Source organism: Myodes glareolus, chromosome 14 (assembly GCF_982192425.1).
Source record: "Myodes glareolus chromosome 14, mMyoGla1.1, whole genome shotgun sequence".
NCBI lineage: Eukaryota > Metazoa > Chordata > Mammalia > Rodentia > Cricetidae > Myodes > Myodes glareolus.
In genome coordinates this window covers 51,176,939-51,201,230 of record NC_142039.1, presented here as the reverse complement: position 1 = coordinate 51,201,230, position 24,292 = coordinate 51,176,939, and the positions used below count along the sequence as shown (strand labels likewise).

General features: G+C 44.5%; 1 protein-coding gene across 2 annotated transcripts; it reads right to left on the bottom strand.

Annotated features, from left to right (window-relative positions):
* Window positions 1-7,789: 7,789 nt before the first annotated feature.
* Window positions 7,790-22,719, bottom strand: Fam50b (family with sequence similarity 50 member B). Of its 2 annotated transcripts, XM_048429550.3 has the most exons (3): window positions 22,675-22,719; window positions 9,560-10,632; window positions 7,790-8,462 (listed from the first exon to the last, which is right to left on the bottom strand). In XM_048429550.3, exons 2-3 carry the CDS (start codon window positions 10,549-10,551, stop codon window positions 8,450-8,452), a joined length of 1,005 nt encoding a protein of 334 aa, XP_048285507.1. In that variant the 5' UTR covers window positions 10,552-10,632; window positions 22,675-22,719; the 3' UTR covers window positions 7,790-8,449. The 2 variants fall into 2 exon arrangements, with proteins under 2 accessions (XP_048285507.1, XP_048285437.1); XM_048429480.3 differs by lacking the exon at window positions 7,790-8,462 and having other exon boundaries at window positions 9,544-10,632.
* Window positions 22,720-24,292: the final 1,573 nt, after the last annotated feature.

Here is a 24,292-nt window from a genome sequence, read left to right as displayed (position 1 = left end):
CTAGGTTACCAGTACTCCATTGTTACCTTCATATTGAGCAAGTCTTAAGTACAATTAAAGAGCTGTTGGTTACCACCAAGGCATGCATGCCACTCCAGCACCCTTAGACTTATTGTGCCATGCTGATGGTTCTTGTGGTTCATAGGTATCATAGCTAGGTAAGACTGTTGATTGCTCTTTCCTTTGGAAACTTGCATGGTGCCTTCTGATACCATGAAAGCCTGTCCTCAGGGGAGGAGGTTTTCAGGTCAGTTCCAATTCAGAGGACTCTGGGCTCTGTGTCTGAAGTGTGAGATCTTCAGAAATGAAGACTTACCTTCTTCTGCCTGTGGGAGGAACCAAGGACAATGGTAAATGCTAGTAATGTTTTGAGAATCTCTTGTACAACCCTGACCAACAGCTCAAAAAAGGACATCTTAGACCTGGTATTGGGGTTCTTGGTAGATGGTCTCTGACTCGTGGAGGGTGCATTGTTAGTCCAGATGGGAAATTTTCATTTAAACTACATATGTGTGTAAATATATAAACTACACACATATGTATATATATATCACACTGACTAATGTATATAATAGGTATTTTAGGTAGATAGTTAATAGTATGATTCCTTATGACTTTTCACATATCCTTACTGTTATTTTACCCTACTTTTTTATATTTTCCCGCTCACACCTCCTTAATTAGAGCTCCCTGTTTTATATTAATGAAACATTTCTAAAGTAGGCAAAAGAAATGGGCATTTCTTTGGAGACAATGCACAAATTGCAAATAAACACAAAAGGATGCTTAATATTAATAACTATAAATATAACATTGGAGCACCACTTCATAGCCACAAAGACAGCTTTAATAAGAAAGATGGGTTTTAAGGATGAGGAGGTGGAGAATCTGAAAACCTTCAAAATCATTACCGGAAATGTGAAATAGTGTGATTGCTGGGGAAACATCCTTAAAAGTTACACACAGCTACTGCGTGACTCACCATTCCACTTCCAAATATAACCCCCCAAATAACTGCAGGATCATACATACACAAAAGCTTCTGCACAAACGTTCCTTAGTAGCATTCTTGATAAAACCCCCAGAGAGGACACAACCCAAAGGCCTATTGCATTAGTTGCTCTTCTGTTGCCACAACAAAACAGCATGACCAAAAGCAATTTATTTTGGCTGAAAGTTCTCTCCTAGTTTAAGTTCCTAGTGCTGTGATGAAACACCACATCCAGAAGTAAGCTGATCAAGAAAGGGTTTGTTAGGCTTATACTTCCGCATCATGAACCATCACTAAAGGAAACCAGGGCAGAAACTCAAGTAAGACAGGAACCTGGAGGCAGGAGCTCATGCAGAGACCATGGAGGAGTGCTGCTTACTGATTTGCTTGCCATGGCTTACTCAGTCCTGCTTTCTTATAGAACCCAGGACCACCGGCCCAGGGGTGGCCCCACCCACAATGGGCTGGGCCCTCCCACATCAATCACTAATTAAGAAAGTGCTCTACAGGTTTGCCTATAGTCTGATCTTAAGGAAGCATCTTATCAAGTAGGGCTTGTTCCTCTCAGATGACTCATCTGTGTGAAGTTGACATAAAATTAACCAGCACTGCTCCTAAAGGGATTACTCTCCATCCTTAGAGTCCAACAGAAAGCTGCAGGAACAAGAAGCTTGGTGCTCACATCTTCAAATACAGTCATGACACTTAGACCAAGCAGGAAGCAGGGTGAGACTATGAACTCTCAAAGTCCATCCCCCAGTGTGAGGGTCTCATACCTCCCAAACTACCAACAAATGGGGATCAAATGTTCAAATATCTGTCTATGGGGGACATTTCTCATTCAAGCCACCACATTCAACACCAAAGTACAGATGCATAAACAAAATATAGTAAATCTGTGTGATGAATATTATTTGATCATAAATATTGATATATAGGATGACATGAATGAGCCTGGGAAAAAAAGCATGGTAAAGGATATAAATTAGATATAAAGACGACACATTGCATAATTTCATGGAGCTGAATGTCCAGGATTGGAAAATCTACAGAAACAGATAACAGCAACTTCCCAGAGGAGGGAAGGGGGATGGGATTGGAGTCTGGAGCCAGCACTGAGTTTAAACTGTTTTGGGAGGGACAAAAATGTTCCAGAATTATACTGTGCTAATAATGTTTGCAGAGCTCAGGGGACAGACTAAAGATCATTGAGCCGTGCATTTTAAGTGGGCGTGCATATATCATGATGAGAAATGTGTGTCTGTAAATACAGATGCACTAGTTGCGTACGGCTGTGGCCTCCCGTGAGACAGTCGGGTTGCTGGCTGGCCTGAAGTCGTCCGAAAGCCTGATGGGCTGGGAGGAGGATATGATTCCGGCACTGCGGCCTTGTTTGTGGTGGCTGCTGGCAGATGACTTTAATTCATTGTCCCTCGCCAAGTGACCCTTTCCATGAGGCTTTCTCATTCTTCTTAGAGTATAGCAGCTGGCTTTTCTGGTCATGAGCAAACGAGAGAGCAAAGCCTGTACCTTTTATGACCTCATCGTCTGTGTAAGGCAGTTATTTCATCAAAATCCTATTGACGGCATAAAGGTGTAGAAGCGTCAGGGGACTGACTGGAGGCCTGCTGGGAAGTTGGCTCTAAGTGGTGACTAAGTCCACCTGCCTTGTCTTGCCCATCCCATTAGTTACAGCTTGCCTATTAGACAACACCTTCCTGTGTACACATCCCAAAATCCATATCCAAATGTGTATACACACACACACACACACACACAGACACACACACACACACACACACACACACACACACACACACACACGGTCTTTTTTGTAAAGTCTGACTTGGTCTGAAGGTAATGGATTCTTTAGAGGTAAATATCCAAGATGAGTTAAACATGAGAGAAGCTGTCTTCTGTCTACCATACACTATAACATTTGGCAAAAATATGTGTGTACAGGAAATGTCTTTTCCTGTTGCCATCCCACTATTAGGAAGTGGGAAACTCCAATCCTCTTGCTCAGACCATGAAAAGCACAAATGCATTTGAATCAGGCTGTTTAAGCCTGTCATTTATACGCTCGCAAGTTTTGTTCCAATGGTTTTATTTGAAGACATTTAAGCCTGGGTGGTCCTCATGTTGCCCCTGGGTGAGAGGATTGTTTATCCCAGATTGCACAAGCTTGTTGTTGTATCTATTCCCCTAAAGCAGCTGAAAAGAAATCAAAAGACACCTTTTTATTGTCAAAGAAAGGGAACAGAGCTTTACCCAACTAAAGAAGGCAGAGCCAAGAGAGCGGATGTAGGGTTCTGCAAATGCTAATTGATCTCTCCTGGACATACCAACAAGAGACCTTCATTTTATTTTCAATAAAGAGATATCACCCAGTCAGAGTTCTGGGAAATCCTGAGTTCTTTATACCACCCCAGGGTACATGAAACAGGATGAAGGGAAGAAGGAACCGGGCATCAGAGCTCTCTGGCTCAATGCTGCTTTGCTAACCAGGCCTGCCACTCCGGGGCTGGCACTTCCCTGTCGTGGGCCTCATTTCTATTCTGTCACATGAGACTACTGAACTAACTCCAGGGTCCCCAGACCTTTAGATTCCAATGGCAGCAGGGATATTCTGGGCATAATGGGCATTTCCTTCTGTGGCAAAATAACGATCTATCCCCCCACCCCAACACACACAAGTTCAGTATCTACAATTGGTGTGGGAGGTCCTTCTGTCTATGTGTTGCTTTTATTGGTTAATGAATAAAGAAACTGACTTGGCCTAAAGCATGGGAGGAGGAAGGCAGAGTTAGAGAGAAGTCATGGAGTCGCTGCCATAATCAGACATGCTGAAACTTTGCTGGTAAGCCATAGCCACATGGTGATACACAGATTAATAGAAATGGGTTAAATTAATATGTAAGAGTTAACAATAAAAAACTAGAGCTAATGAGCCAAGCAGTGATTTTATTAATACAGTTTCTGTGTGATTATTTTGGATCTAAGCTAGATGGGCAGCCAGGAACCAACAAGCAGCCTCCCACTACATTCAATGATCAGGTTTTCATTTTAAAGATTTTCTAGTTCTCCCCCTGCCCCCCCAATCACAACCTCCATATAAATGTATTCATTTAATGGAAAACTAGTTTTACAAAATATTCAATGTCTTTCCTGTCCTTACCCCCTGCACACTTTTGAAAATGCCACTGGTCATCATTTGGGGTCTCAGGCACTGCCTGTGCAGGGTCGTAGGGTCTCCTCCTTTCCAGGATTCAAAAATTCTCCAACAATGTGTATGGCACGCCCAGGGCCCCTATGCTTCCCAAAGGCTCTGAGGAACAAGGCTGGGGGAGACCTGGCAGGAAAGTCTAGTTTTGCCCTCCCCTGTCTTACCTCTCTGGGCGCCAGTCACCAAACTCCTTAGGTTCAGCTGTCATCTCCCCCAGATGTTGGCAGCAGCTACTTGTGCTAAGCATTACTTCTCCAAACGGCAGAAATGCTTTCACTGTTGTCTACTGCTCACCAGCATCGCACCCAACTCAGTATGACATAAAGCTGACTCCCTTAGATGGAAGGGTGGGAATTTACTCCCCTTAAAATCAAATCCTGGCCCTAATCCCCACGCCAGAAGCCAGTGTGGTATAATCATGCCCTGCACCCTGATGTATATGTCAAAGCCTTAAATCCCAATGAATTTACATTTAGAGGTGAGAGGTAATTTAAGGTTAGATGCCTTCATGAGGGTAGGGCCTTGTGATGGGATTAGTCAGTCTCCTTGTAGGGAGAGACATCAGAGAGCTTCCTCTATCTTGCCCCCTGTTCTCTTCCCTCTCCTGGCAACACACATGCGCACACACACACACACACACACACACACACACACACACACGTCCCTAGATACAGCAGCCAGGACAATGACAAAGTGCATTGGCAAGCCTGTCCTTTTGCCATACAATGTAACAGCAACAGTAATATGATCAGTAGAGAAGAAGAGGCAATAGGTGGGTTGGTTTGAAAAAAAAAAAAGCTGACATAAGATTACCCTTCAAGAATGGACCTCATGAACATGGGAGCCATGACGAGGCCTTGAGGTGGAAGGCATTAGAAAAGAGTAGTACATGATAGCAGAGAAACATGAATGTGGCATTAAGGGGAAGGAGAGGCTTCCTCTTTAAAAGGAGTTTCATTAAGAGGGATAGTTTGAGAGGTGGGAGTTGTAGGGAGTTGTAGGGAGAGGTGGGGGAGTGTTGGTTGCGGGGAGGGGTGTGTGTATGGCCTTGTTTCTTCAGGCTATGGGAATCTGGAAGTTTAGAATGATCAGTGTCTTAAAAGGGCAGGCCCATATCCAACAGTGGTGATCCCCTAGAAGATATATGTACAGCCTATTTGCTCTAGAGAGTGACCCATGGCTACCAAAATGGTTGAGCCACTACCAAAGCTAGGACTCTGTACAAAACCAGGGTGGTAAACTGTTGGACCTCAGTTTTGCCCATACTACCTGAATAATTTCCAAGAAATCACTAAAGCCTTTCAGGCCCTCGTTTGTAGAATGGGGATCACAGAGTTTGTCTCAAAGGATCTGCATAGAAATGGAATTAATGATAGTAGTCGAGGTTGAAAATAGTTGGTGCAATCTACTGAATGCTGGTTCCTACTATGACTAACCATTTGTAAACCTCTAAGAGCGAATGAATGGAGCTGGCTGATAATTCACAAGCCAAAAGAAGGAATTTTGAATGTAATGTCTCAGTCAGAACACAGAGTTCATCTTAGAGGTGGTATAGTGAAAAACATAACTTCAGAGTCAGCTTGGTGACAGGGTAGGAGGGGTGGTGTGTGTTTGGAGACTCTTATGGGGCATTATGACCTCTGCGGAAAGGTTACGACTTTCCTGCTAGATCCAATCTAAGCCCGCTAGTCCTGTCTATCTCAGTCTTGAATTCCACTGGAAAGGTGAGGGTCTGGGTGCACTAGGTCCTTATTATATTACGGCATTCTGGAGAGAGGTTACCTTCATCCAGTCAAGCCAAATGGTTCATGAAGTCCAGGGGACTTCTGAGGACATGGGAGGCAGGAGTCATGAGGTCTTGAGAGGAACACACAGAAAGAGAGAAGAGGTCTCACCTATCGGATTATGTGATGCCTACTGATGTGGCGGGAAACAGAGGGTGTGAGAAGTCACTTGTGGGTTAAGACTTCTGACGGCGTGGGTTGGACAGAGCAGGGGGGTGTCTGTCTGTCTTGGAGGAGAAGCCCATGCTGCAGGTCTGCACGGGCAAGCAGAGATCAGCAGAGAAGAGCACATGTTCTGAGGAAGCAAAGGAAAGAGGTTGCCAGTCTGGCCTTCCCCTAGGGGAAGCCTGGGAGGGGGTCTTGGTGGTTTTCCTAGGTCTGATGTGAAGCTCTGTGCTCTGTGCTTGAGCATCTGCTGACGTAGTGTGGTTCATGGAACTGACATGGAAGCGGTAAGGCTGTGGGCCTTGCCTCTAATATCTTGAGAAATGTGTACAGCCTGCCACATTTCCATTTATGTAAGAGGCTATAGGGGAGACGAGTTTAGCAATTTAAGCTCTAGAAACAATTGCTTGTTTGCTTGTTTTGACTAGGGATTGAACTAACAGCCCCAAGAACACTAAGTAAACACTTTACCATGGGGGCTATATTTCCATTCTCTTCTTAATATTTCCTTTTTATGACACAAGCTCTTCCCAAGCTGCTTAGGCTGGCCTTGACCTTGCCATCCTCCTGCCTCAGCCTTTGGACTGCCTGAGATTATAGGGGTGCGCTGTCATGCCCCACACAATGTTAACACTTCATAAGCATCTTCAGTCATGGAACAGAGGAAGCAAGTCAAGAAAGACAGAAAAAGTGGTGGTGACCCTCAGGCTTGAGCAGGATGGTTCCAGAATACCAGCTCTCATCGTCGAGAATGCCCAACCTGAATGGGGGTGGATGGGAAGGCTTCAGAGCAGTTTTCAGTTAGCTGAGATTGCTGGCATGCTTGCCGACTCGGTCTCAAGACGGGAAGATTTGGGTTTGGTGTATGAGGAAAGAACACTTGTCTGACACAGACTCCACTAACAAACGGCTGCAGCTCTCCTCATTGCCGAGGCTCTCTTCATCTCAAGATGTTCTATGCAATCTTCTTCCTTCTTGTCTTTGAAACCCCTTGCTCTTCCGTACCTCCCAGGGTCCACCAACAGTCCTCCATGGTGTGGAAGGCACCATCTATGCCAAGCTTCCGCTGTCACTCTCTCCCAGCTAAGCTGGTTATCACTGGAGAATGTCTATAACTTCAGGTTGACAACACTGCACTAAGCCCCTATTACTAAGAGGAGGAGAATACAATGGATACAAAGTATGAGGCCCATTCAATAACAACACAGGAGTCAAGCAAAATAGAAAACAAGAAATGCTAACTCCAGAAAAATAATATTTTTCACAATATATTATGATTAGGTATTTATAATGATCATATTGTAGACATATGACTATTAATCTATATGAAATTGCTCTTTACTTCTGGAAGGTTTGGGGTGGGGAGGCTCCATGTATGTGGTTAGGGTAGGATTGGTACCAGAATACAGACAATACAAGAGGCAGTGGGATACATGTATTACTAAGGGATGTAGAAGTACATTTCCAGTTTCTGCTAAAAAGCCATTACATTATCTGAATGTGAGAGGGGAAGAAAATGTGGTCTATACTCAAAGGAATACACTTAGTTCTGGAAAAGAAGTCTTATTTTCAGCAGCCTAAGTAGAGTGGAGAATATTATGCAATAAATCAAACACATGAAGATAAAATACCACATGTTCTCACATGTGGAACATAAAAGAGTTTTATTCAGGAAAAGGGGAGGACAGCTGATGGGAAAACAGTCAGAGGGTCCAAGTCTCAGAAAGGGGGGCTAAGTCTGAACTTTAAAGACAAATGCACAACATGTTGACTATACCTGTTTTAGATACTATACATTTCAATGCCTAAAAACAACATTTTCATGTCCTCAATACAAAAAGTTAAAATGCCTGAGATGTCTAGGTCAAACAGCTTAATTTTATCACCCTGCACTATTTTTATTGTAATTCAAAAATTACAATATGACCTTTAATCCCATAAATATATGTAACTTGTCAACACACAATTAAACAAAAAAGTGGATGCAGGAGTTAGAATGTGCTCGGCGCTACTTTTTACTTGAAAGCAGGACTGGAGAATAGGACTCGGGCCTGCAGACCACCAGCAGCTGTTGAATCTAGGTCTTGAGCTGAGAGACCGAAGTGTTGACCAGAGAGTAGACATCCGACCAGCCAGATTCCTTCAGTCTCAGGAAGCTTGAGTCACACAGGGATCCTGCTGGGACTCACACACTGGCTGAGCAGGTCCAGGGTGGGGCCTGAGACTCTGGGGAGGACAGGTGTGTGGAAGTGAATCAGGAACACTTCAGAGGCCCTAAATTCTTCAGGCTTGCTTCCTGCAGGGTGAGACAGGGTGGGTGCATCGGTGTCAGGGGTTGAGAGAAGATTTCCCTCAAGCATTTGTTCCCAGCCTGGTGGCTCATCAAGGACCCCAGGGCTTCAAAACAAACTGATGCCTCTATTCTGCCCTGAGAAAAAGCTCTGGGTGCAGCCTGACTATTGAGGAAAGTGTATATGTGATCCTGAAGTCAAGCCGTGCCCAAGACCACCAACGTTGGAAAATTCTTGTTTTTGGCAGGCACAAGAATTCGGTACCAGAAACAAAGAGGTTCGTCCCAAGCACTTGTCTTGGTCTTTGACATTAAAGAGGGTTACCTAAAAACTCTGTAAGAGTGATGCATCATATTTTAGATGAAAGTTAGCACAACACTCAACAATGAATAAAATATAAAAATGTAAAGGGTGGAATTCATAGTAGTTTCATGTGGAGTCCTACTGGAGTGTTTGGATTAAGGGAAATCGGTGATACTGATCTTCTAAGCTGTATACTAGCTTTCTGGTCTCCCAAGTCCTTGGCTAAACCATCCAGTTAAGGACGCCCAGAGATGGGGCCATTTGCTGGGCTTTGTGAGGCTCTTCCCACCCTGCACTGATCCTGACAGCAGTGATGTGCAGGTCTACCCTAGTCTTGGCATTTCAGAGCGGGAACACAGAAATTCTTTAAAGTAAAGCAACCGGACCCATAAATACCTCAGGTATTTACTGAGCTTCAAGTGTCTACAAATACTAACCTGCTCCTCGCTTTGGCCTTGTGGAGTGTTACTTCCTAGTACAGGAGGGAAAACTGAGTTACTGAGCACAATGACTTGCTCACAGCTACACAGTAAGTAAGACATTGCGCAAAATCAAACCCAGTCTGTCGGCCTGCCAAGTCAATGAGCACAATACTTAGACAAAACAAACAAAAACAAAAACAAAAACAAAAAACCGTGTCCCTTATCATACGGAGTACAACAGAAACATTAAAAATACAAAAAACAACACCGGCAACAGAATCAACACATCCGATTCCCGGGACCCTCTGTATTTATTGAATTTGGGTAATAAGAGATTAAGGCTATCAACCGAGACTCAGCATCACCGTATGGTGTACCTGTCCCACTTCTTCTCGGGGTCGTAGGGCTCCCAGCGGCTGGCGGGGAAGATGTGTTTGTTCTTCTCGTACCAGCTGCGCAGCACCACCTTGCCCGCGTGCGACTCATCTTTCTCCATCGTGGCATCGCTCAGCAGCCGCACATCGTCGTGCACGTCGAAGCTGAAGAGCGGCCCGCTCTTGCCCCGCGCCTTGGCCACAATGAAATCGTAGAAGGTGTGGTAGTGTGGCAGAATGAGGTCCTCCTTGACGTACATGAGCTGCTCCACGCCCACTGCGCGCAGCTCCCGGAAGTCCTTGCGCAGCCCCTGCAATGCCCGCTTCAGGAACTGCTGCACGGTGCTGCCCTTGCGCATGCGCACCGTGCGCCGGTGGCCGGAACCATCCCAATAGCTGAAAGTGATCTCCACCTCCTCGCCCTTCACTTTCTCGCGTTTAGCCTCCCACTCCTGCCGCAGCTCCTCACGCAGCCGGTTCTCCTCCTCTTCACGCTCACGGTCGGGCAGGAAGCTGGTATCCACATCGGGGTTCTTGCCCAAGTTCTTCTTGGCCCCACCACTGTGGGCCTCGGTGCCCTCCGCCCAGCGACCATCCTCTTGGTCGCCGTCATCTTCCTCATCTAGAGTGAAGGACAGGTTGGAGATCTTCCGCTTGCGCTCTCGCCGACGCTCCTTCTCGCGCAGCATCTCCAGCTGTAGCCGGCGCTGCTCCAGCTGCTCCCGCTTGGCCAGTTGCATCTCTCGCTCCCTCAGCAGGGCCTCCTGCTTGGCCTTCATGTCATTCAGGGTCACCAGGCCCACCGTGCTGGACTTCAACTCGGCCTCCACGGCATCATAGTGTGCCGAGAACTTCTTGTCCACCTTGGATTTCATAATGGTCTCCTCTGCGATGCGCTGCTTCAGTACCTCCATCTGCTCCTTCTGCTTCTCCCGCTTCTTGATCAGGTGCATGGCCCGGCCGGCCTCCCGCATGGTGCCCTTGTACTGCGCCATGCCTGCAGCCCAGCACAGCGACTATGACCAGCTCAGTCTCTGTCTCTGTTAGCCTTACGCGTCTGACATCAGATTCCACACCTAGGAACAAACAAGCAAAGCAAACGGTTGAGGCCGGCCGGTGGTGGCACATGCCTTAATCCCAGGCAGAGGTAGGCGAATCTCTGTGAGTTCGAGAACAGCCTGGTCTACAAGAGCTACTTCCAGGATAGGCTCCAAAGCTACAAAAAAACCTGTTTCGGAAAAAAAATAAAAAATAAAAAAAATTAAAAAAAAACAAGGCAAAACAAAACCAAAAACAAATGGTTGAGAATCGAGCCAGCACAGCAGCGTCATTAATGATCTACACCATCATCTTGTGATAGACCTTCCTCTCTGTCGGATGATTCTGTCTCCGAGATGTAGTGATATTTCATTTGTATTTTAATAAATAAAGCTTACCTGAAGATCAGAAAGTGAAATAGCCACACTGGTGAGCCATACAGACCACTGGTGAGCCATACAGACCACGCAGTGTTGACACACACCTTTAATCCCAGTAGCCACACTAGTGCACCATAGAAACTCGGTGGTAGTGGTGCAGGCCTTTAATGCCAGCACTAGAGAAACAGAAGCCGGGATCAGGTAGGAACCTGGTCTCTTTCAAAGTCAAAGGATTTCTTAGAGGTAAGAGCTTTAGTGGCTTGGCTGTTCTGCTTTTCTGGTCTTCAGGTTGAACTCCAATATCTGTCTCTATGTTTTTATTATTTGTACTACACTGAGGTGACCCAGTGTGGCAACTACTGGCCATGTAAGGCCCTTGAAACCATGAAATGCAACTGCTGTCACCAAGGAAGCAATTTTACTTCAAGTTGAGATAGCCGTGCGTGACTTCTGTACAGGGTGGATTTGAGGAGCTGCATGTGGAGATTAACCTACAGAGAAACCCCCATACCATATGCTGCCCAGGTGTCTGCTCCAGCATAGCCATGTAAGAACAGGGCACAAGAGAGCCTGTGCCTGGGCTGGTGAGAACTGGCCATGGAAACTATCTTCTGATGAGGAAAGCTGGCCCTGCAGGATGGCACCTGTCTTTGTTGGAAAGCAAGGAAAGGAAAAGAGTTATTGGGAGCTTTCCTACATTCACCTCCCTGGAAAATGGTGATGCTAGATTAATTTCCCATCAATGTTATGGTCATGGCAGGTCCTGATGAGCTTCCATCATTACCACAGTCCTAGGAGTGATTTCTGCATGGAGTGCTAGTTGAACTCAATTTGTGTCAGTGCTAAAGTACACAGAAACAAATCAACACTGAAGCCTCCCTCCCTTGATGTGAGAACAAAGACTTCAGAGAAACTGCATGCAACAGAAGCAGGCTAACCACAAAGTACCTTCTCCTCGCTTCAGCAGAAGAGAGACCTCCTAACTTAATGGACTCAACTTGAATTGACTACTTTCTACCAGTACTACTTCTACCTTCCTTACCCTTCTGGAGCTCCGTCATTACTCCATGGACTCTGACACCCACACACCCCATGACAACTGACATCCTCTTATCCAGCTGTTCCCATACCCCAAACTGGTCCCCCATGCCCTCTGGAACACAATGTATCAACAAAGTCACAGGACATCCCCTTTAACCTTCTGGGAGTAGACTGAAGCTCAGGTCTCCTTTGAGGACAGCATTTCTCCACATAGCTCCATGATAATGTCTTGCTTTGACATTCTCCTTCATACTGAAAATCTACATGAGAGACCATTTCCTCACCATCTCAATAGCATCTTTGTTTTCTTTGCTGTTATAAGCCGTTCTGGAGTTTGTGCTGCTCCCTGGCCTGCTGATGTCCCCACTGCTCGAATTCCCTGTCTTGCTAAGTCCTTGGAGATCATTAGTGCATGGCTCAGTTGCTGCCTTCTCCCATCCTAGCCCATTGCTATCCTGGATGTCATCGGCAGGGACCACCCACCACCTTCATCTCACTTCTAACAACCTCTTCCCTTGTCCACTCATTTTCCTGTCCACATGGTGATACCTTAGCTCTTATCACAACCAACAGATTCATCTTCAGTTCCCTACATCATTCCTTTGCATTCATATTCTCTGGCTCTCTGGATTCCAACTGTCCTCTGTTAGCCCAGACCTCCACATCCAAAGGCTCTCTGCACCCACCCATTATTGTCACACCCTCCTATACTTCTGTGTTTCCTACCCATCAAGGACCAAACGTCTTCCTAACCCTTCACACCTCTTGCCTGATGAAATTTCGTCTAAGAAATCCTAATTCTGGCCAGGCGGTGGTGGTGCACACCATTAATCCCAGCACTTGGGAGGCAGAGACGGGTGGATCTCGGTGAGTTCAAGGCAGCCTGGTCTACAGAGGAAGTTCCAAGACAGCCAGGGTTAAACAGAAAAACCCTGTTTTGAAAAACCAAAACCAAAAAAAAAAAAAAAAAAAAAAGAAAAGAAAAGAAAAGAAAAAGAAAGAAAGAAAAAAGAAACCCTAATTCTGGTTAAACCTGGAGTATCTATCAGCCCTTACATCCAAGTAGTTGATTGACCAAGACAAAAAACAAACTGCCGGCCAGCCTTACTTTAAATTCATGACTATAGGCCTCTATGAGGACTCAACACCATCTAGAAATTCTGCCACACTGCCCCAATGTGTCTGCTGTCCCATTCTCCAAGACAGAGATCTCATTACTCCTTCTCCATCTCCATGTAACCCCTGATATGGCCCAGTGGCTGGGGATCCTTCATTGCCACACCTCTTAGTTCTCATAGCTGTTGTTTGATACCAGAATCCTAACTTCTCACAATGTCACAACATGTAGATTAGATTGCTCTTTGCTGTGGGAGCTCCTTCAACTCCTTCAGCCAATAACTTTTAAGATACCAGCCCACTTGGGCATGGTCTCTTAAACTATAAAAGCAGCTGTAAAACATGCACTCGCTCTCTTGCTTCCAGCTCTTGCTTCCATCTGCTAGACTCTGGTCCCCGTTAGGACAGTGATCTATGAGGCTTCCCTAAATAAATAACTGTTTACTATACGCAATTCTGAACTAGTGTGGGATTATTTTGTATCTTCCGCCACCAGCACTTGCTTTGTTAGATCACTTTAACACAGTACTTTCTCTAAATATATTATCTGGGAAAGAGGTTTCTAAGATCAAGTTAACTGTAGGAAACTGGTCTTGAGGCTTTACTATAGCAAGCCTCTAATCAGCTTGCCTCCAGGAAGCAAGGTCAGGGCAACATGTATGAAAAACAGAGGGAGGCAAAGCACCATCCTGTCTCTAACGTGCTGCATCTTTGGTTTCAATATCATGTGTCATCAAAACACAGCTTGTAAGTTTCACCCGACAGGATACCAAGACACAACAGAAAACAAGGGAAGAGTTTTGATACCTGTTTGCATCAGGCTATGTAGATGGAAGTTTCTGTCCTGCTTAGTCCCACAGCTGTTTAGTTCCAAAGAAACACACAGAGGCTTCTATTAATTTTAAACTGTTTGGCTTATTTGCTCAGGTTTATTATTAACTAGCTCTTACAAATTAAATTAACTCATATTTTTTGTCGATGTTTAGCCACATGGCTTGGTACCTTTTCTCAGTGAGGCATTTTCATCTTGCTTCCTCTGCATCTGAATGGTGACTATGTCTCTGCCTTTCATCTTTCCAGAATTCTCTTAGTCTGGCTGCCCTGCCTATAGTTCCTGCTTGACTACTGGCCAATCAGTGTTTTATTAAACTAATATGAGTGACAAATCTTTACAGTGTATAAGAGTATTATCCCACAGCAAGGATATGTGTAATTGAAACCAGGAAACCAGAAATTTACCATCCCTTGAAGTTCTGCACCTGCTGACCTCTGCCTGCTCCCATTCAATAACACCCCTGCCCCCACTCTGGTGGGGGACAATTCTATATTCTGTCAATTACATTTTAAATAAATGCTAATTGGCCATAGCCAGGCAGGAAGTATAGGTGGGACAACCTGACAGGAAGCAGAAGTATGGCAATGAGAACAGGAGTATTCTGGGAAGAAGGAAGCTCTTCCCGCAGTCCTGTCTCAACCACCTAAGAAGCAAGATGTGACCTGCCCCGCTAAAAAAGGTACCAAGCCATGTGGCTAACATAGATAAGAATAATGGGCTATATAAGTCATAAGAGTTAACAAGAAGCCTGAGCTCATGGGCCCATCAGTTTATAACCTATGTAGACCTGTGTGTGATTTTCTTTGGGATTTAATGACTGCAGGAACTGGGCAAGATAGAAACCCCATCAAGCAAGCTCCCATAGGCCCGCATGTTACACCACCTTGCCATTGGAACCAAGGTCAAGTCAAGGTTGAGTAGTAAGGCCCCTTTGGGCATTGCTTCATGTCCAAATCATAGTTTTCTTAAAAAAGTAAATGTTTTAAACAGGCCAGGGGTGGCCTCGTTAAGTATTTACTTGAAGCAGAGAGGAGTGACTGTGTTATTAAGAAAAAAGTAGACACTGCCTGTCATTCAGCATCTTCCTCCAACACTGTCTACCCTTTCCAGCTTTTTCCATGACAAGTTTAAACTGCTCCAAGTCAGTGGAAGGATGAGCTCTCTCTCTCTCTCTGCCCCCAGGCAGTCCTAGAATGTGCCTGTGAAGCAACTTGGCCTTTTGCCAGCCCCTTCCTCTTGTTTTTGATATTGTCACTGATGAGGATTATTGGTGACCTAACACCACCATGGTCTTTCTTTGCCAAACTGAAAGCAGTTTCAGTCCTGGGCAGGGGACAACATAAGAATAAATGATTGCCTACAAACTTGTATCTTTTCTCACCTTGGAGCAGAGGCAGCTGCTTTCTTGGGTCTTTGTCCTTGGCTCAGTGAAGGCCACACTTCATGTAGTTAATGCTAAGACCCAGTAGAGCATTCTGAGTGTCAGAGGAGTTGATACACCTAAGAACTGCAGGGTTGGATGAGGGAAATCCTGTTTCTGGGGCTACTCTGCAGGATCATAATGAGATGGGAGATCACCCTGAAATACCAAGGTCTTGGTTTGAAGTATGTGGGGAATGATAACCCAGCCCACTCAGGAAATTAAATTTCAAGATATTAAGGTGCTTTAGAACCTAGCTTTGACCCGATGGACAAGAGGGCTCTCCTGGGGAGCCATAGCTGTAAAGAAAAGCAGAATTTACTCCATCAGTGTGTTCACAGGGTTACTATGGTGTCTTTGTTAGTGTCAGTAAGGACAATGTGCTATTTGACTCCATGTGAAGTTTTCCCTTATGCGTTCAGTCATTTGGTAGAGAATTCCTTTAACCAGTCAGAGCATTCTGATTATCTACCTCCAACTGTCTGCTCAGGGAGCTACTACCCTGTAATACCCTAGAGCTTTTGCGAAAACACGTTTCTGTTCCACCCTTCACAGAAAACAGGACCGATGATTTTCCCAGCTATCAGGACTCTCCAGGGACCCACCAGCCCCAGAGGAGTTTTGATATCATCTGTGGTTACCTCTGTGTATTTCGCTTGGCTCATTGCTGTTAGGTTTTAGACTCTAAATAGGCTATGAACATGGACGACACTGCCTCGGAGACAGGATAACTTTTGCAATATGTACACAGAATAAGAAATCCAGAAACTTTTGACTCCTTGAATCATCTTCTTACCTCCTCCATTTTGACCTCTTTGACCTTTCTGTAGACACACCTTTTCCACCATAAATTCCACTGTCTGTGATAGCAAACTAAAAACTCTTAAAAAAAAAAAAACAAAATAAAACAAACTCAAACAAACCAAAACAGCCAACCAAACAACAGCAACACAAACAGAACAACAACTTGCTGGCTTCGTTCTTGCCACTCATCACTTTGATTTGAAACTGTATAAGCGAAAATATGTGACTAGCTGCTTGCCGTTGATTTTTGATTATAATTAGAAATGTGGCTTTATCGAAGGCTTTTATCCCCCATTAATTTTTATGCATGCATACAACACAGGCCATTCTTTTTGGTGTTCAGCCATGGAAGTTTCCACAAATGCCCAGGTGCCTGTACGTTTTGGTAAACTGTAGTCCTCATTTCGGGAACACCTATGGTGGCATACCTTTAAGCCCCAGCAGGCTCTGGGGCTGCTTTCCTGATCGCCACAGAGTGCTGCCTGAAGACACAGAGCTTGGTCCAGTTTTAGGGTGGCGCTCCAGCTCCGTGCAGGGGTCCAGGCAGTCACAAACAGCTGGAGCTAATAAAATCCTGAACTCTGCCATTATGCACCACCCTGACCTCCACCCCCTGGCTGTAGTGCCACATTCTGCTGTGTTATCAGTTACTCCAACGAAACTCTTAGCCCAGGACTTCCTGTCTCAGTGTTGTGATTGAAAGTTCAGTCTTCAAGACCAAACAAAGGAAGGAGAAAGGATTGATTGGCTTTTGATCTGGGTGAGATCTTCCTGCAGCTCTGTTGTAAAAGACATCTTTAAGAAAAAGTTAAAGTGAAAGCAGTGGAGCTGTCCCAGCAGGTGGAGCCCTGAGGGCCCAGCTTTGTAGTCTCATGTAAAAAAGGAGCCAGATGGAATGGCACCAGTTTACCACCAGTGGTCCTGCAGTCAGAAGGGAAGCAGACAGCCACATTCCCACCAGGCTAGCTCACTAGGAATTTGCTGCCAGCTCAGCAGCTGAAACAAGCCCCTCCCCCAACATACACACACGAACAATTTTTAATATTTTACTTTACAGTGAAGCTGTCCTCTTTCTGGCACCCAGCGCTATGGATCTTCGCTTGTGCACACTCATGCACAGTAGTTTTCTCTATCCTTGATTTTGCTTTTCAGTTTCAGTTATCTGCATCCAGGGGCTGGGCAGACAGTTCAGTAGTTAGGAGACCACTTAATGCTTTTGCAGAGGACCTGGGTTCCATTTCCAGCACCCACAAAGCAACTCACAAACATCTGTACCGCCAGTTCCAGGGGATCCAGTGCCCTCTTCTGGCCTCTCCAGGCATTTGTGTGTGTGTGGTACACAGACATGCATGTAGGCAGATCACTCATCTACATAAATTTTTTTAATAAAAAATTAATTACATGATTCAACAACAGCCCAGAAAACTTGAAATTTCTAGAAATTAACAATTCATAATTTTTAACTGCACGGTGTTTTGTCGTTCTATTTGATAGTTTTGAGAGTTCCTGTTGTCTGTGTATAATTCCTTCATGTGACATGTGACCTGCAAGGATTTCTAGCTTGTCTTTTAGGCTTGTAGATGTCCTTTGTAGAAAAAGAAAAACAGTTTTAATTTTGACGAAGTCCAATTTATCAGCTATCTATTTATGGATCATGTTTTTGGTATTTAAACGAAGGTCATAAAATCGGTTTTTTATGAGCTCTTCTAAAAGTTTTGTAGTTTCCCATTTAGATTTATGGCCGACTTTGAGTTATTTTAGAATTGTTTTGAAATTCCCATCTAAATAAATGCTGAACTTCCTTCGGAATTGGCAATTTTAGGTAACCAGTCTGCCACCACAATCAATCCTTTCTTCCCTATCTTTGTTTCTCCCTCCTTCTCTCTCTCTCTCTCTCTCTCTCTCTCTCTCTCTCTCTCTCTTTCTCTCTGGCTGACACTTCTGGGTTCCAGGGCCACACATGTTGGACAAACCCTCAGGCAGAAGTTTCTAATGACCCCAGGAATCTTAAAGGACCCCACATAACCCACTCGCAGCATGGTTGCATCATCTATGTATGACACAGCTGCATGAGCCCTTGCACGCATGCATGAGATCCGTCATCTGCGTATGACATAGCCATGTCATCTCCCTGTGCGCATGTGCTAGGAGGCCTTTAAAAGCTGGATGCTCCATCTTCAAACTCTCTCTCTCTCTCTCTGCACACTGACCTCACCAGGCTTGTACACTTCCCCATAAACTCCTAAGTGGGTTTGTTGCGTGTTCTGTGTTTCCTTCTCACTCGCGCCAGGTAATTTCACTAGAGATTGAACCCAGGTCATCACCCAAGGCAGACAATCTCTGTGCCACTGATCTACCACTACAACCACATTGCTGAAATTTCTAAAAACAGACAGTACCTTCTCTGTGTGTTGTGAACTCATAGTGTCAACAGAAGAAATTTTACCCAGTAGAATATTGACAGGGATCTCTCTGGGAATGTCACCACAGACACACACAGGCACAGTGTGCTTTATAATCTCCCAGGTGTTTCTCAATTTATTTATCAAGTTGACAACTGAGATGGTTCGTCACAGATGGTTTTGGACTAGGTCACCCACCCCTTGCTCCTGCGGCACTTCTGTTTTCCTGCTTTAGGACTTGGAGGGTTAACAGCATCAATGATATTTGGTGACTGAATAAAGAAATGTTACACTGTTTGAGTGCGTGACTCTGTGATGCTGTTGATATTGGCAACTCCAGGTGTCACGGTAAAGATATTCCCTGCCACGTCTTCCTGCTCTATTTAGAATCAAAGTGCCAAAGTTCACGCTTTCCAAATCCACGAGGCTCTGATCTTCTGCACCTGGCAACCAGAGACGAAGCATGGCAGAGTGGAAGTAGTGTTGCCTGAGGCCTGAGACCCCTGATGGCCATACTAGGTTCTCATACTGACAGTAAAGCAAATTTGCTGTTTAGGGAGGTCACATGACTATTTTAAGCTTCAGGGTTAGTTGGTTGGTTTTCCATCTGTACTCTTGCAAGCTGAGACTTTCCGGCCCCTTCCACTTGGATAGGATTAGGATTCACAACTCAAATCCACAACTCAAATTTTAAGTTCACCACAAGACAAGGATAAAGAGAAGCCACGGTCTGTTTGTTAGCATCACACACCGCCTTCCGGAAGCAGGGCTTATTAACCAGAGACTCCAAACTCCAGTTCCAGGAGCGGGAGACGCAAGCTTACAGTGTCAATCTAATTAGACTTTGTCCATTCACAACAGTGCTGGCGTATTATCAACTCAGTCCAAAAGGTCAATCCAACAGGGCTGAGGGTGCAAGAACCCTGGGATGGCAATCGAGGAGGAGGAAGTCACTGACCCTCACAAACAGAGCCCGGCAAAGCCCTGGGAACCACGGCTCACACTTTCCAAGAAGCCAGTTCTGAGCCTCTGTGGCAGGCACTCGTGCTGGGAGGCAGTCAGAGTAAAACCCATCTCCGTTCATCAGGACGTCCCTTCGAAGCCTCTCCATGCCTGGTTTCTTGGTTGAGGAAGATTCTTTTCTCCAACTTTCCAGGAAAGAGAGACTTTTCTCCTTCCTTCTCTTCACAGCTCTTTGTCTTCCTCTCCCCAAAACGACTGCTCCCAGTACAGATTTCCTAGCCTGGATTTCTGCCAGACTTGTTCTCATTTAGCTCTTTATTATAAAATGAAACTAGTTTGGCACTTGGTGAAATATTCTGGCAGTTTTGTAAAATGATCTCTGAGTGATCTTAAATGTGAGAACCATTATTAATAAATTGGGCTTTCTTCACAGACTTTGATGTATATGCTAGTATGTAGTTTAATGTGAATGGGATTATTCTATATGTTGATAACTTCCGTCAACAGATACCTGTTTTCATGATAAAACTGAAGTTTCTACCTGATCTTTGAAAATTGCTTCATTTTGTCCCCATCTTACTGTTGATGTTTTAAACCCTGTAATAGTCATTATTATACACTTCTGACGTAATCTTCTGGTGCTTAATATCCATTAGTTGTGATTACAGGTACCCACTATTAACTCAGTAACCCTGGTTTTGACCTTAAATTTAGCCTCTTGTCTTATGTTGCTTAAATTTTGTGGTCACACGTTTTACCATCATCCTCCGTTTTTTTGTTTTTTGTTTTTTTCATTCGTGTGTGTGTGTGTGTGTGTGTGTGTGTGTGTGGTGCTGGGGATGGAACCCTGGCCTCATGCGTGCTAGGCAAGCATTTTATTGCTGAGCGGCACCCCAGATCCTTACTTATCTCCCTACTGAGAGTTGTTCTTTTCTTATTGATTTACCAGGATTTATACATAGATAACACTAATCTGTCATATAAGTGTCAAATGTTTCTCCCCATTTGTTGTTTGCCTTAACTTCACTTACATAGGGAATTTTTGCATTTTCATTTTTATGTCTCTAGCAGTCTTTGATGACTTGTGAATTTTACATATAAAACTGCGTTTTCTATTTTTATTTGTTTCTTCACTTATATATTCTAGTTGGAATCTGTTTCTGAACATAATGTGGGCAAAGAATTTAGTTTTTTGTGTTTTTTTTTAATTTTTTTCTATAAGATACAATCAAAACAAGCATTAAGACTATTAGCTCAACCTGCTCCATGGCCCTTCACAGCCACGTGAGTAATAGTGAAACTAGCAAACGGGAATGATTTATAGACCTATAACTTCTAAGTCTGCGTGCACACTAGCAGTTGAGAGCCTTTCCACAAGCAGGCCAGAGAAGCGTGCCTCAAACTGGCTTCAAAAAAATACTTAATAATGCACTTATCAGAAACTATGTGAGGCTATCTGGGATACGCATGAGGTTTCACTCAGAAGTTTAGTAACCCCTTTCCTTTCTGTGGAAACAGAAACAGTTGGGACTCATTATCCATAAGATGATTCTAGCCATTTCTAGGGCCCACATGCTGTCTTGTTTGATTACTTAAGAGTTTGGACTTGGATCTCCTGACTGATTTCTCCTTGCTTTGTCTACTCACTGTGGCCAGGACAATGGTCTCTTCAGGTAAGGCAGTCAAGGTCTACCCTGGTGCTGGGGTAGCTAAAATAAAAAGCATGGGCCACATAAAAGAAAGCAATGTTGAGCGACCATATTACAGGCCAGATGTTTTTTCTAAAGATAAGATCACAGAAGTGTTAACTTAATAAGAGACAATACCTCCATGCCCCACGCTGCCAAGAAACTGCATTTCAGTCAGTCAGCTTCCCTGACTACAACAACATGCCCGAGGTGATCAGCTTGTAAGGGGAGAAAGGTTACTTTGTCTTATACTGCTGAGAGTTTCCCCTCCTGGCAAACGGATCTCACTGTGGGTGCACACAGCAGATGAAGCTGGGGAACCAGCACTTCCCAGCCCCCACTAGGTCCCACTGCTCAAGCCTTCCATAATCTTGTAGTGTCAATCTGGGACCAAGCTTTTAACACATTCCACTCTAAATCCGAAGACAGACCACCTAGATCCCATAGGGACTTTGGGAAGCGCTCTGAAATAAATCTCAGCACTATGGGATGGAGAAACCGTTTATTTCCAGGCTCCTATTCTCAGTGGTCGACAGTTACTCCATGGATATCGGCAGTCCTGTGTGTCAAGTGCATTGCCTCTGCAGTGGAGAAATCAGAGAGTACACAGTCGCAGGTCCCTAGCATGAGGCTGCTCGGCTAGAACTGCCTACTACTGCAGTGGCAGAAAAGAGGGGTTCAGAGCAACTTAACAGGAGCACATGAGTATATGTATTTGATATACAATCTATTATAACATAACTGTATCAGACTTGCGTTAAGGCGGTGGGCTTCTTACTTAATGATTAATCTTGTCAACCAACAGGATTTGGAATTATAGAAAATACAGCTCTGGGCATGTCTATGAGTGTATTTTCAGAAAGACTTCACTGAGGGAAAGCAAATTATCCTTAGGCATTACCATGCCATGGGCTCAAGTCCCACATTGAATAGAAAGGAGGAATAAAGCAAGCCAGATGAACACAAGCGCTTACCTCTCTCTGCTTTCTGACGGACTGCTTTCTGTTCCCAGCACCACGCCTCCCCGTCAGTACAAAATGGTGAGTCAAAGGGCCAGCCACAACAAACACCTCACCCTTCCTTAAGTTGCTTTTGGCCAGGTACTTTTGTGAAAAGCAACCAATGCAACCCTCAAGCCCCAGTTTCTATTCTTCCAATCCATAGTTGATAACCCATGCCTGGATTATTACAATAATGCCTTTAAAATATCTTCCTCATTTCTTCTGGTGTAGTTATTCTGGTAAGCATTCCTAAGTTACAATAAAAATGTTAATTCTATGTTCCTGAGAAGGTTCAACAGCCTCCTCTGCTTGCAAGATAATGGATAGATTCCTTTGCTCACCATTCATAGCTTCCTTCACGATTGATTACTAGAGTGTAAACAACTGTTCTTCCCACATCTGCCCCAGCTGGACTGAAGCCAATCCTCACCTTTGGATGGATGAGCCAAGATTGTTCCTTTTGGTGCTTTGACAGATATTGTCTGTTCTAACTGACACAGAAAATATGCAAAACATTGACCAACTGTTCTGGCAGGCTCTAACCAATCAGGATAGAGGCTGGACCAGTCAGGTGGTGGTAATGTATAACTGCCGACTTGGATTTACTGGCTGATTTAGCCCCGCTGCCAGCCCCTGCTCTCCAGCCAACTGAAATCTAATCTTTCCCCTGAAGCTTTCCTGGACTGCTCTTGCTCACTGGGGCCTTTGATTGTTATAAATTACTGACTCGTTGTGTGTAGGTTGTTACTAAGGAGCTCAGGTGATGCACCAGTCTGAAACACTGGCGCTCTCCTGACTGCGTGGCTTTATTGCCTTTTCATATGATAGTATTTGTGATCTTATCTACAGAGAAAACACAAAGCCATTACTCCATCTTACTTGTAGGATGGTTGAACAGAATAACTTTGAGGTTTTGGAAAAGTTTTTTTTTTAATTTCAAGGTTTTAGGACTGATAAAGATATAAATGTATGTAATTTTATTTCTAAATAAATAAATAGAAATCAAGAGAAAGTATTTACTTCAGAGCTCACAGCCTCATAGTGGATGGTTCTATTTGATGTCTTAGAACTGTCCAATATGGGGAAACCCTACATATACCCTCCACTGGGGGAGGGAACCTAATAATTTCTTTCATGTATAAGCTATGAAAGTTCAAGGGACTTCAAATTTCTATGAAATGTCCTTCTTTGTCTATTTTCTGATTTTTTTTGAGACAAAGTCTTCCTACGCAGTTCAGGCTAGCCTCTAACTTGCAATCTTCATGCCTTGGCCTCCTAAATGACGGGAAGGATTATGCCACACTATGCCCCAACTCTTTGGATTGCTCTTCACATAGCTGTTAGATATATCCCTGAAAGCATCCATCACTAAAATGGCTAACAGTGTTTCAATCTGTGTGAAGATTTAAAAACACAGCTCCTGATTACTTGACACTTCTGCTGAGGGGTCTGCATCTCTACCCCTTGGATCTTCACAGTTTAGTGAGCTGGCTATATTCACAGAGAAGGTTTATTCGTTGCCTATTTCTTTCCCAGGCTACTTCCCTTTGGGGTGTCCTGTGAAAAGTCCAGCTCCAGCAGCTAAGTCCTGCACTGCAATTACAGCCTCAACAAACAGCCCAGCACCCCAGACATGAGCATGTTTGTCTCTAATTCGATCAAACTTCTGATAGTGTGAGGCATTGACCTGCTAAGGCACTATTTTGGGAGGAGTAGCTGTAATTTTTGTTCTGCGCAATGAGACATGTAATTGAAACTCTCTAAGGGTGGAGCATTTGGGAGGGCAATCCTAGTGTGATGGCTCTTCATGTGGTGGAACGGTGTGCCTCTGCTGTAGCAGCACATGCAGTGGCTCTGCTATTGGTGATAAGACTGCTACTGAGACTGTCTGAGCTATCTGTCCTGGGGAGAGTCTGGGCACACCATTGAAGAAATCCTGATGGGCTATCTTCCTTTATGTCATATGTGCTGGTATACCCCCTTGACAAACATGCTCCAATAGGGAGCACATATAGGGACTGCCTTAGAATGCCTGATGAACCAGAAAA

What these genes read in the sequence shown, in the direction of transcription:
- Fam50b (XM_048429480.3), bottom strand. Translation starts at nt 10,551, where the DNA reads ATGGCGCAGTACAAGGGCACCATGCGGGAGGCCGGCCGGGCCATGCAC.